The following is a 14718-nucleotide window of genomic DNA, read 5'->3' on the forward strand; positions in this document are numbered from 1 at the left end:
TTTCTTTTTTCACTGAATGCTGTCATCGCTGTCTTCTATAATATTCGTAAACGCGAACCTTTATTATGATAAAGTGAAGTAACGAACACTGGTCCCTCATAAATACCATAAAAATACAATATTGAAATTGGAGCAAACACGGACCTCTGAGAACACCAGAGGAGGATAAAAGTGTGATTGTGCTGCTGAAACATTTGAATTTTGACCGTGAAACAACTAAACTTTAGAGATTTAATACTTTCATTACTAGAACAAGCAAGATTTGGAAATTTACACCCCCCATCTAAGAACAGAATTAGTAAATAAAATTTATTAATATGCAGAGAGAGGGAGAGCACAATTACACACGGTGCAAATTCACATAAAGTAGAATCTTTCTTTCATAAGAACTTGATCTGAAATGTTTATAAATGCATTAAAGTGAATTAAGTCACAAATTATATTGTTGATCAACGTAATTTATCGTGATTTTCAATTAAAGTGAATTATGAATTAAACTTTGTAAATAAAAATAATTTTCATGCTGATTTAGCTTTCAGCTTAAAAAGGAAGGTGACTTTCGGTTGTTGTTTTTTTCTTTTTGCTTTTTTTTTTTTTTTAACCCTTTCATGAATTTTGTGAAAAAGAATTTCCGGTTGGTAGGTTTTCATTAACAACTTCATCAATTTGTTACTATGTCAGTTGGCATGTTTACACTTTAACTTTATGTTTAAACTTTGTTATCATTATTTTCAAAATATAAACCAGGACTCTTAAACGTAAACATTTACTCATCGATTGTAAGGAGGGGGGAACTAATTTTTAGTATAAAATTATTTCATACCTTAGACAAATTGTGATGTTGATTTTTCACTAATTTATTTCAATATCAATATGTCGTTTTTATGTTATAAAGATTCATTACGTCGGGTGTCATTGCACAAGTTCGGAGAAAACATCTGGATACCATTTTATAAATTTATATATGCATTTCTGACCTTGATGTTTGAACTTTCGACTACAAAATCTATAGCTATCTTCTTCAAATCATTGGAAGTTGCTGTATTGCAAAAGTTTCAGGACTTTCAGAGATTTCGTCTGGAAACGAAAGTGTGACAGACGGAAAGAATGGCGGACAGACGGACAGACGGGCACATGCGCGAACGAACAAACTCTCATTATTATCCCACACTTTTTGCTAAAAGTGTGTGTGTGTGGGAGGGGGGGGGGGTGTAAGTGAAGATCATAAACAGTGATTAATCCCATAAAGTCTATAAAGAATACTAAATTCAAAACACGGACCCATAAAAACACCAGCGGTGTGTAAAAGGAGTATGTACTTACCCTTACTAAGCACCCCCTGTTGTCAATACTATCAACGGCCTAAAATCCCTAGATATATGTAAATATATTTGAGATTATAGTAAACATTTAAATTAATGTTTTTACTTTATAACAGCATACTAGTTTATGTCCCCACAAAAATCCGAGAACTTCACTTTTATTTACAGTAGGTTTTGTGAACATTCAGTTCCTTGAATTGAACACATGATATTGCATCAAAATTGGTAGCGTATAAGTTTTACATTATGACCCCTGGGTCGAGGCCTCTGCTGCTGGACTGTTAGTCCCCGAGGGTCTCTACAGCCCAGTAGCTAAGTACTTCGTTACTAGCTTGAAAATACGGATGTATATTTAATTGCTGTTATAAAATTTAGAAATTCATTTCAAAATTAAGGATTATCTCCCTCATGCATAGCTCTTATTCTTGGACGAATTTGGCTCCACTTGTTTGGCACGCTGTTTTTGGCTCTATTTAGATCTAAAACTTCATAGTTATTTCGGATTTCAAACATTTCGGTTGAGCATCACTGAAGAGACATTATTTGTCGAAATGCGCATCTGGTGCATCACAATTGGTACCGTATAAGTTTTACATTAAATACAAACACAAATATTTATTGGCACAAACACAATTACAATAATTGGCAAAGGCCCATTGAACATCATTAGATAATGTTTACATAATTTTTATGTAGTCTTAAGTAATTGACTTCTGTATTAAAAACAGTCTCTAATAAATGTCACAGTAATTTTTAAGACTTTATGTATATCACTGTTATTGTAAACTTTGTAATTAAGATATTGAGGATGAATTTCATTTTATTTTAAAATGTCCTTACTTTATTGAATTGCACAGGAAATATATCAAGAGGTATTGTTGGAAAAACCCATCTGTTTTTAAACTTATACAATTATTAAGTGTAAAAAACAATTCTCAGAGTTGTGTAATTTGGGGAAATATCTTTACCGTGCCTGTAATTGACATCTTGATCTGAAACTTGCTCAACCCGGCGTTGATGCATTGCTCTTATCTGTCTTTTTCATGATAAAGATCTACATTTTACACTATCGCTATTATAAAAGCCATAAATCGCGATGAACATTTTCATTATATGTTTTATGTGAAGGCTTACACCAAGAGTGCATGCAGGTGCTACAGACATGTGAATAAACTACAGGTGCTACAGAAATGTGAATAAACTACAGGTGCTACAGAAATGTGAATAAACATGTGATTTAGAGCGAGTACATGCAGGTGCTACAGAAATGTGAATAAGCATGTGATTTAGAGCGAGTACATGCAGGTGCTACAGAAATGTGAATAAACATGTGATTTAGAGCGAGTACATACAGGTGCTACAGAAATGTGAATAAACATGTGATTTAGAGCGAGTACATACAGGTGCTACAGAAATGTGAATAAACATGTGGTTTAGAGCGAGTACATACAGGTGCTACAGAAATGTGAATAAACATATGATTTAGAGCGAGTACATACAGGTGCTACAGAAATGTGAATAAACATGTGATTTAGAGCGAGTACATACAGGTGCTACAGAAATGTGAATAAACATGTGATTTAGAGCGAGTACATGCAGGTGCTACAGAAATGTGAATAAACATGTGATTTAGAGCGAGTACATACAGGTGCTACAGAAATGTGAATAAACATGTGATTTAGAGGGAGTACATACAGGTGCTACAGAAATGTGAATAAGCATGTGATTTAGAGCGAGTACATACAGGTGCTACAGAAATGTGAATAAACATGTGGTTTAGAGCGAGTACATACAGGTGCTACAGAAATGTGAATAAACTACAGGTGCTACAGAAATGTGAATAAACATATGATTTAGAGCGAGTACATACAGGTGCTACAGAAATGTGAATAAACATGTGATTTAGAGCGAGTACATACAGGTGCTACAGAAATGTGAATAAACATGTGATTTAGAGCGAGTACATACAGGTGCTACAGAAATGTGAATAAACATGTGGTTTAAAGCTTACATATAACACTGACTGCTTAATACTAACTTTTTGTAACTCACAAGTTTTATCTATCATCACCGGAAATATTTCTTCTCAACAGGATGATACTTTAATTTGAGGGCCCTGCCATACAATATCCAAGAGCACCTGTTGAAAACACGTTAATTTACTACAAGAACACCCCAGTGTCCACGCCTTGCCTGGTTGTGTAACGTAAAAATCTAAGAATAACTTTCAAAAATAAGTTCACATTTACACTGTTTTATGAAATGCTATTTAATTTTCAGTAACTTTCAGCCTATGTTATACGTTCTAAATTTAGACTTTCTATGAAACATGCCACAAAGCGTCTGTAATTTACTCAATTTGGTGAGTCAGGTGTTACAGTGTTCAAAATAGGGAACGTCCTTCCAGTTCTTGATAAAAAGAAGAACACGCTTAAAGTGATTCTGTCTAATGGAAATGTTGAAATTTCCATTAGTAGTAATTTGCATTGATCATTATAGTTTAGCATATAGTTAATAATCATTTTATTAGATAGCCTAAATATGTAAATATGTTTGTATGCAATACATATTGCATTGTATTGAACGTCAATTTTGCGTGCAAAAAATAACAGCCGCACTTATATCTTTCTGGAACAAGTTTTTACTATTACATAAACAATGATAATAGACCAGCCATCGAGTAGAGAGTATTATGGCTATGTCAGTGCTGTGGTATTCAGCATTGATTAATTCTTGTCCTTGATAAAGACCATCCTACAAAATTTTAAAACCTTCATTTGCACTGATCGATGCGATGGAGTGAATGTTGAAATCGTTCAGTTTAGTACAACTCTACTTCAGTGGCAGCTTTATTACTATTCAACCATATAGATCTGTAATGATGAGGTAGTAACGAGTATATGAGAGCCTAATACGTTTATGATCATAATACTTTATTTCAAGAAGGTGCCCTGATTAGTGCACGTACTATTCTTCCCCGGGGCCTTCCAAATGATACATAAAATTATATACAAGAATAATCACTTGAACCAGAATTTCAAAAGCATGGACATAAGGTTATGTAACAAGAATCAGTCTATATCACTTAACATAATTGAATATCAGTAATAAACAATCACACTAATAATAATAAACAATAACAAAATATAATATTCCAGATTATATCAATGAAAGTGAAGGTAACAATCAGTGATCAATCTCACAAATTCCATATGCAATACAAAATAGATAGTTGGGCAAACATGGACCCCTGGACCCACCAGAGGTGGGATCAGGTGCCTAGGAGGAGTAAGCATCCCCTTTCGACTGGCCACACCCACCGTGAGCCCTATATCTTGATCGGAAAAACGGAGTTATCCGTAGTCGAATTCAGTGTACCACGAACGGTCTAACAATCGGTATGAAACACGTCAGATAGCATTTATCCCAACGATAGGTTGTATTGGCAAACTAGATCGGTCTCTTCTATATTATCAAAATAAGCAAATATATATTTGCCGACTAGCCCATGGGGCACATAGGGAAGCCGAAAATTTATTGTGTGAAATACAACGTATTTACAATGACATTGTATACATGCACGAATGATATTACAAAATGTTATGAATAATCGACGACGTGACCGGCCAGGAAAAACCAGAAATAAAAAAAACCTAGAAAAATTCATTCTGAAACCTGTGTCCCATACCATGTCAAAATCGCATAAAAGCGCGCCGTCTTAACAATATGCAGGGACTTTGCATTATATAACAATGTTTACACATAACATATTAATAAAGCTCCCCAAAATTTTTATTTATTTCTGCATGTAAAATTGTATGTGTCTTCTACAGAAAACGGGATAGAACTGACATCTCGTGCTATTCGAGCACTACACAAACCAATATTCACCACGTGGCTGTTAAACTAAATTTCATTGGACAATTTATTTCCAATTCTATAAGACAATTATTTTCCGCTATTCTCCGTACCGCGGAAAATATTAATTATAAGGACCATAGAATTTGCGAAATGCTTACTTTAAACGAGATTGTTGAAATATAAACAATAACAAAATCTAATATTCCAGATTATATCAATATATTGTAGAATATATGCCCAGGCCTGATGGGGGAACAAAATTACTCGGGGTGAGAGTTTAATAAAGGTGTAACATTGTACAATTATTGACTGGATTCTAGGACAGTTGCAGCTTTGTGCCATCTGAAAATGGATATATGACAGAGGGCAAATGATCAGTTCAAGGTTTCTGTTAGATGACCCTTTCTATATCGCCTTAATTTTTTCAGGATTGCATTACCGCATAACGGTGATGTGGAGAATCACGTGACGTTTATAATCACGGGACGTGAATAATCGCGTGACGTATATACCATATGAATTATGAGAATATAGAGAGATTACTGATCAGCTATCGGTCAACAAAACAGTAGATAAAAAGTAAAAATAATGAACAGTGATCAATCTCATAACTCTTATAAGGAATACAAAATTAAGAGTTGGGCAAACATGGATCTGCTGGATATACCAGAGGTGGGATCAAGTGCCTAGGAGTAAGCATCCCCTGTAGATAAATGAATTTTTAAACTGTTTTATTTTACAGTCAAGACGATATTTTGAGGACTATTATTTTATTATTTTGAGGACTATTATTTTATGCAAAAGAGATATACAGGTGTATAGCTACATTTGATATGCATATGTCAAGAAAACGAAATTATATGAAACTGAATTTTTTGATTTGCATGTGGCTTTAATGAATGTTTGAAGGTATGTCTGGGCATATAGTGGAAACGACATTAAAATGTGAAAAGGGGATGCAAGAATACAGCGATATAATGTAAGACCATAATCGTGCGCTAAAAAACTTTCTGTACACCGACGGTTTTTATAAGAGTGGGATCTGGTATTGTAGCTCTCTGGTGTATATCCCATTTTTCCTCAGAGCGCTACACATTTGCAGTTATTCGGAACCTGTCTCATTGAAATATTACAGACAGCCCTGGATTTCTAGAACTAGTCTTAAATCTGAAGTTTGAGATTTTACTTTTGATCGCTCAAAGAAAAGAAAACTCAAAACGTGTTCCAAACTTTACACTAGTATTCCAGTCGCAGAAAATGCAAAAAAGGGGTTCAATGTACTTTGTACATGTAGTACGAATTAATTTTCAGAAGTAATCAGCTATTATAATATTTTCCCATTCCCCCTAAACAAATAATATGTTCTGTATATAATCATTATATAATTAAATGACATTAAATCAATGAAAAGATAACGAACACCGATTTTGACTCGAATTACTTCGTTTACCTGATCATGATATAGGTCTCACGGCGGTTGTGACCGGTTGACAGGGGATGCTTACTCATCCTAGGCACTTTATCCCACCTCTGGTATATTCAAGGGTCCGTGTTTGCCCCACTCTCTATTTTGGATTCTTCATAGGAGTTATGAGATTGATCACTACTTGTTATTGTCACCTTTCATAAAGAAGAATTATTGTCTTGCAAAACAATAATTATTCCCATCACCAAAATTACAAACTCATGTTTCTGCTTTAAGGTTAGAAAGTGTTGGAAATAATCAAATACTGGTATTATTACTGAAACATATGATATAGAGCAATTTTCATTGAATTCAATTTTTGGTGATAAAATGACAGCGAATTCCCCTTCTACTAGCAATTATTACCCTAAAAGACTGGCGGTAATATATTTTAATACCATATTGCATACTTATCAATTCTCCAAGACTACCTCGAATAATAATATTTGGAGTGGCAGGATATTTGAAAATACTGAGCTGACTGGAGCTTGGCTTGATACAGGCAAATATAATTGTCTGTCAAAAGAAAAGGAAACGGCGAGAGGAGACGCAAAAAAGGGGAGTGGTGCACAGGTGGTCTTTTACTTTTTTGCAATCTGATATATGCACTGTGATTTTCATAAATAGGTAATTATGGTAGATAATGACTTTTATGTAACGTGTTAATTGTGTATGTTCTATTGTGTATATTTTGGATAAGTAAAATATGGTAAATATATATGTTTTGTATAACATGTTAAATTTGTTTCTTTCACATTTGATGGATGTTGGGTATGGACATTTTTCTGTTTGAGCCCCCACCCCCCACCCCCCTTTTTTTGGGATGCCTCATATTGGTATGTTTCTTATCGTCGCTGTCTTGGGTGAAAATTTCCGATCAGGCAAACTTAAGATTATGTAATGTTTTGTTTTTTGTACTTAGCCTATTACATGGATGACCAATCACTGTGCGCCGTTAGGACGCTTTGGTCATTCTTCTTTGTTTGCTTGGAGTGCAAAGACTGCTCAAGTATTTGTGTACACAAAGAAAATTAATTTGATACCCATCCTTCACCCTCCACATCCTCCTTTGTTATGCTACTTTGATATGTGTGAGCTGGCCTGTTTTATTTGTAAAACCCACCTTATTTGATTGCAGGCAGCTCTATTTCAATATTTCATTATGTGTTGTAGGGGTCAGATTGCATAATCATACCTATGCAAGGCGAAGATAATGAACAGTGATCAATCTCATAACTCCCACAAGCAATACAAAATAGGTAGTTGGGCTAACACGGACCCTTGACACACCAGAGGTGGGATCAGGTACCTAGGAGGAGTAAGCATCCCCTGTTGACCAGTCACACCCGCCATGAGCCCTATATCCTGATCAGGTAAACGGAGTTATCCGCAGTCAAAATCAGTGTGTCAAGAACGGCTTAAAAATCGGTATGAAACATGTCAGACAGCATTTGACCCAATAATAGGTTGTATTGACGAACTAGATCGTTATAACGACCATAGAATTTGAGAAATGCTGACTTCAATCAAGACTCTTGAAACCCCTGTACCATCAACTTGTTTGTCAGTAGCTTACCTCGATTTAAAAACTGACTATACGCAGAACAAGCTCTTGCATATCGAATCAGTTGAGACATATAAACACCATATGCAGGTGATAATGGAATATTGCTACATAAATATGGGAAGTTGACGATGGAGAAGCTGAAATCATCCCGTTTGTCATACAGTTGAGTTGTCAGTTTGCCGTTAATGTCTACTTTCAATAAAATATCTAAGTATGAAGCAGAAGTGGACGATTCTGTGGTGTCCTTTATTTCGAGCTCACAGGGATATATCAAATCGACATATGAATGAAAGTTATTGTTATAAGTGAAAACGTCATCGATATATCTAAAAGTCGAATTGAAGACCACAGCAAGATATTTTTTCTTCTCACGTAGAAGTTTTTGAATAAATTCTGCTTCATATGAATATAGAAACAGGTCAGCTAACAAAGGAGCACAATTCGTGCCCATGGGAATTCCAACAGACTGTGTGATACATATGTTCATGTATTTTTGTTTTCGACTCATTCTGACCCCCACTAGCTATTCTGTTATATAACTTCGTCATTTTCAAAATAAATGACAATTTTTCAATACGCACCACTGTCCTGTCTTCACTACCTTTATCAAGTAACAAGCAAAGGCTACTTGGCAAGTCATATTAACTAAGGAACATAAAGTTTATTTTTTCAAAAAAAATCACCAAGGAGTCAGTCTAAAAAATAAATCTACTTTTGTAGATATCTTGCCCAATTTTTTTCACTGCGGAAACTCAACGCCCGCGAGATAGTTCATAAGCAAACGATACGTGATCTGAGAGTGAGTAACCTCCCATGTTGTAAGCATTATGTCAACTATGGTGGAGGGAAATGTAGATATTTCCCTTCTGATGTGGAATGAGAATGAAATAATGCGCAAAAAACAAGGAGTACCACTTAATAAGTATGTTCAATCCTAAATTTCTAAAACCATCGATAACATCATGGTGTCCTTAATCTATCATTCATTATGTTAATTCCATAATCCATATACAAAGTAAATTGAATGTTAATTATGTAACTGCTGCGTTCAGGTTTTTTTGTACTTTGTCACTTTGAAAACTTCAATTACTATAAGCAAATGCCATGTCAAAGTCGCTACCATGCATTGAAATTTACTTTGAAGATTGGGCTAATATTTTAAATCTGCCTGACGAGGTGAGATGACTGAAAGCGCTTTAGATAAAAAGTATAATTCTAAAATTGGATTGTGTCACTCCTGATGTCAACAATAATATAGATTATCTATTTATTTATCTATCTATAAATTTTCAGTGCTTGCAGAACAGTCCTACCGCTTAAAGGCGTTTGAAAAGCAGTTATACATTGTATGTTGTCGAAACTCTACATCACCTATGGTTGAAATTACTTTCAAAAATTCGATCTGGGGGTTATGCAAGAAATTTTCATTTCCCGAGATTTCTATTACAAAATGCTGTATTTTGGATTATACTTTTTTTATAATCAAGTATAGAATATCTGCTTCCAGATAATTACTTGTTTCCAACGTAAATGATTCTCGTGGTAATTTAAAAATATCACTATAAATGCTGTACTTCAGGTTTTTTGCCGTTTTACTATTCAGCTTTGTTGGCTGTTTTAGAGTTGATTAACTTTTTTTTTTTTTTTTATCATGATCAGTTTCTAGCATTGTCCCATTGATCAGAAAAAGAATTCACGTCTGGATTGGCTTACCGTCCACCCTCCTCCTGATATCTCCATATTACAGAGGACATTAGTTTGAATGCCACCTGGATATATTGTGTATACCCCGGAACATGTCTGTCCACTCTGATACAACGCCAAACAGTCCACAGCTGAAAGAGAAAAAAAATTCATTATCAAATTATCACATATCTTAAACTATAATGATAAGTTGAAAAATTGTAGGAGCTATCTTCTGGATATCATTGAAGAGATAACAACTGAGACTCGTATAATGCTGGATATAACTCTGAATATAACAAATGACACCCCTATGGTTTTTTATCATTGCATAATGAAAAACTAAGGTTTAAATTGTTCTGCAAATTATTTTTCAAATAACAATATTAGGTTTATACAATTACATACATCACTGTAAAAATAACAATCTGTTCAGGATATCATTATATACTTAACGTTAAAGGCCCCTATAGTTCTAGTACGATCTCTGATATGTCCAGGGGTCCGTGGTTGACCTACATGTACTCTTAAATCTGTAATTTGTACATTCACGGAATCTTACAATTCTTTTAAAATTGACATTGCTTTCATCTGGGACAATGAATACATTTACAAACTAGATCGATGAAAAATTTGTTACCACCTGTCATGATCAGCGTAATCATTACCAAATATGGAGCTTCATCAAGGTCGAGTGGTCCAGTAACGACTGGGTCAACGATATGGTAATTTAGTACTGAAATCTTGGTTGTTTCTTAACTTGGTATTTATAGTGTTCTACATTTGTTAAGAACACTAAAGAGGAAAGTTTTTTGTAGTAAGACCGGTGTGCTTTCCAAACTCATTAATTTAGGTTTCCTGTCTCAAAACTGTTAGAAACAATCTAGGGATAGTGGAATCGTCCCTATATCGAGATTAGTGTGGTGATTTAAAGGTGAAGATAACAGTGATCAATTTCATAACTCAAAACTCTAATGCAATGAAATACTTGTCTAAAATGATCTGGAAGCGGGAACCCTGAACCTCTCTCTTAGCTCCGGTGGAAGGCTACGTCTCCAGATTAATTTTATCAGATTTCGTCGTTTGTTGTGTTTTTGAATAGAATTATATTAGTTACTTCTTAAGTGATCGGGTTTTAGTCTTTTTTTTTCGGCCAGAGGATTTACTTTAACGTGATAGATCTAATTTTAGCTTTGTATCTATATAGATCACCGATAAAACCAAATATTGCAAAAGCATATCGTGTTTTGATCATTATGTTTTCTCCAAAAAGAAATGATGTATGTTATACTTTCCATGAAAAGTATTGCGAATCTTAAATTATTACCAATATGCATAGCCCGAAAAACGTTGGCAATCACTGACACATAAGCAAGGCACCGTCCACTTCGAAATTGATAACCAAAAAAGAATATTTCAAGAGACCCGCAACACTTTTCACGTCATTAAAACACTCAGCTGCACATCTGTTAAATTTTATACATTCCCATATCGGTTATGCTCTTGCAATAGATTGCACTTAGCGGGATATGTTCAGGTGTAAAAACCCATTTCTGTTTAAATACGTAGCACATTTGCATTGTACGAATAATATGGTTTAATATTGGGGTCTTTTATTTTATAATTGTAGTACATTTAGTTGATTGATTGTAATTCGATCGGCAATTTTAATTTGAGTTTCAACAATGGTATGTAGTGTACTATCAATAAATAATTTATCGAACATTCGTGCCTATATCTATAACTCAGTTGATGTGCTAAATGTGACACGATTGGTGTCACTGATTAACATGTAACAATTTCCATGTTATTTATTACAACTAGAATATTATCACATTCATAAATCCAAACACGCCATGTGTCCATACGCGCCTGAAAACACGTAATGTGCGGAGAAAATTATTCATGATTTTAAAATTTCTAATAGAGTGAACAAATCGCATATATCAGAATTAATCATTCTTTTTTAAGAATATACTTTTCATGACACCAGCTCACATGGCTCATAACCAATGTTGTCTGTGGCCATTACATTGTTTTGATTAAATGCTATAGAAATATAAAAGAAGGGTGAAGATAACGAACAGTGATCAAGGAAAGGTGAAGATACCGAACAGTGATCAATCTCACAACTCCTATAAACAATACAAAATAGCGAGTTGGGCAGAGTTGGGCAGACACGGATCCCTGGATATGCCAGATGTGCAATCGACAGCTTAGGAGGAGTAAATATCCCTTGTTGACCGGTCACACCCACCGTTATGTCTTGATAAGATAAACGGAGTTATCCGCAGTCAAAATTAGTGTGTCAAGAACGGCCTAACAATCGGTATGAAACAACTCAGACAGCATACGACCAAAGCTAGATCATGATAGCGATCATAAAATTTGCAAAATGCTGACTTGAAACGATACTGTTCAATCCCCTGTATCATTAACTTCTTTGTCAGTAGCCTGCCTCGATTTAAAAAATGATTACCCGCAGAACAAGCTCTTGCGTATCGAATCAGTTGAGAGATATTAACACCATATGCAGGTGATAATGGAATTTTGCTGCATAAATATGGGAAGTTAACGATAGGGAAGCTGAAATCATTCCGTTTGCCATAAAGTTAAGAAGTTTGCAGTTAACATTTATTTTAAAATTCCATTTTTAAACTCTTACCTCTTTCAATTGTTTTTCATGCATATCAGGTAAAATGTTACTTTTCATATTGTAATTCTCATTGTGACGACGGTATTCTTGCGGTACCTGGCCATGATACGTAAACACGACTAAGGAAGACCAGTAAAATGATCAAAATATGTTTGACAAAAGAATGCTAAAGGTATTATTGAGAGCGAAGACAGATAATTGTATTACGTATATACATACATGTATAATGTAAAAAAAAAAAAACGATAAAGAAACCAAGGGCCCTAAATAAGCTGGTGCATTTCAGTATGGTGAGGTACACTATAGTTTATGTAACGATAATCGTATATACGTTAATCAAAATCAAAATGAATTTTCACTAACCGTTTTGTGACACCCGGTAGTACCGCCATCCCATTTCTGCATTTACGATGTGGTCTTTATCACAGATTACATGCAATCGACATTGTTTCATATCGCGATGATACCCAAAACAGGAACAATCGTTCGAACACTCGGCAGCACAAACTGATAGAGATTCAGCGTGAAATGTATTCAATAAATCTTTTGTTCCAATCTTGTTTTCAATCTCTGAAATGGCTAAATAGCCCACACTACATGTACAAGTAAGAGTAGACGTATAATATGCAACAATTAAATAAAGAGTCAGCCCGACATTAAAATCTGTCATCATTTCAAGGAGCGACAAGTAATCCGTGTAGTCGCTGATGATGAATGAAAGCAATGAACTATCGCACGAACGTGTGTTTAGATATCCATATCCAACAGTATAAACATCGATACTTATGTTTATTAACACAGTATTGAAAACTCTTTAACATTTCTCATTATTTCTACATTTGTTCGACACTTTCGCAATGCAATACTCGTTTTGATTTTTTATGAAGAAAAATCTATCGATATTCAAATGAAATCCATTATCAGCGAGCAGAGAATATTTGCTTATTTTATTGAAAACACATGTAGATGGTAAATTGACAAAAACTGCTATATTTTCTCTCGTCTATGTATGCAAAATGAAGTAGTATCGTTGAGGAATATGATTTCATTTAATAAAAATCAACACCGCGTACGATCACACGATTTTCTGTGATTTTACAACAAAATCACATTTAATTGTCCCAAACGATATTTTGTGCAAAGATTTAAATTTTTATGATCTGTAATATGAAAATTTACATTTCAGACTGATAAACCATTTTGTTTAGAAATATAGTTGAATCTGATTAAAAGTTTCCAGTTTTTGGTGATATTTACAAAAATCTAATTTTGGCCCAAAAATTATGATTTGGACATGGAATACTAATTTCATCTTTTTAGACATTCTCTGTAAGCATCAACATTTTTATTATAGGGGTGTACCCTCACCGATATTCCTGAAATTTGGCATGATTATTTGATACCCTCTCATAACATTTGGTACCAAAATTCGTAATTGAGATACTGTTGCCATGGTAACAAGAACACTTTGAAACAGCTCCTAAGATGCTTAAAAATGCTCTCGATTTTGGCCTGTTTTTGATTAAACATAAACAAATTAATTTTACTGATGTACAAATTTCTCTATTGCATTATTAAAGATTAGGTTCAGCATAATAAATTCTTAATAAAACATCAGTAAATCAATATTGGATTACCTATTTTTCCTGAGGTTGAAAAATCAATGTTTTAGCATTATGGCTATTTTTGAAAAAAATCAATTTTAAGCCATTTTATGACATCATTTACAAGAAAACACAACAACATACATCAATGAAAGTTATATATGATTTAATTCATCCCATTATGTGTAAAATATATTTTTTGAAGAAAAAGGCCAATGTCTTATTTTGCTAAATAAAATTATATAGCTTGAAAAATTGGTTGCCATGGTAATATGAAAAATCTCAAAATATGAATATATGAGTCAAATTTTAATAATTTATCAATATAATATCCTTAATCTATTAAATTTGGCATAAACAATGATAAATATCATGAATTCTCATGTTAAGAAATATTTCAGTTGCCATAGCAACCATATTTCAGTATTTTATAACAAGGTTTTAATAAGTAAACTAGTATGCTAATTTGTATCAGAATGCATTACAGGTTTGCTCATTACCATGTGATAGTGTAAACTCATTGTCATATTATATTACAACATATAAATTGATATAAAAGT

General features: G+C 33.9%; 1 protein-coding gene across 1 annotated transcript in view; it reads right to left on the reverse strand.

Annotated features, from left to right (window-relative positions):
- The window catches only part of LOC125652783 (angiopoietin-1-like), a 30255-nt gene extending 17009 nt beyond the window's left edge, over nucleotides 1-13246 (reverse strand). Inside the window, exons 1-2 of the mRNA XM_048882181.2 lie at nucleotides 12918-13246; nucleotides 9929-10050 (exon numbers count right to left, since the gene is read on the reverse strand). Coding sequence (XP_048738138.2) covers nucleotides 9929-10050; nucleotides 12918-13227 — 432 coding nt within the window. The 5' untranslated portion in view covers nucleotides 13228-13246. The remainder of the gene's footprint in view (nucleotides 1-9928; nucleotides 10051-12917) is intronic.
- Between the last annotated feature and the right edge of the window lie 1472 nt (nucleotides 13247-14718).

Source organism: Ostrea edulis, chromosome 5 (genome assembly GCF_947568905.1).
Source record: "Ostrea edulis chromosome 5, xbOstEdul1.1, whole genome shotgun sequence".
NCBI classification, from domain to species: Eukaryota; Metazoa; Mollusca; class Bivalvia; order Ostreida; family Ostreidae; genus Ostrea; species Ostrea edulis.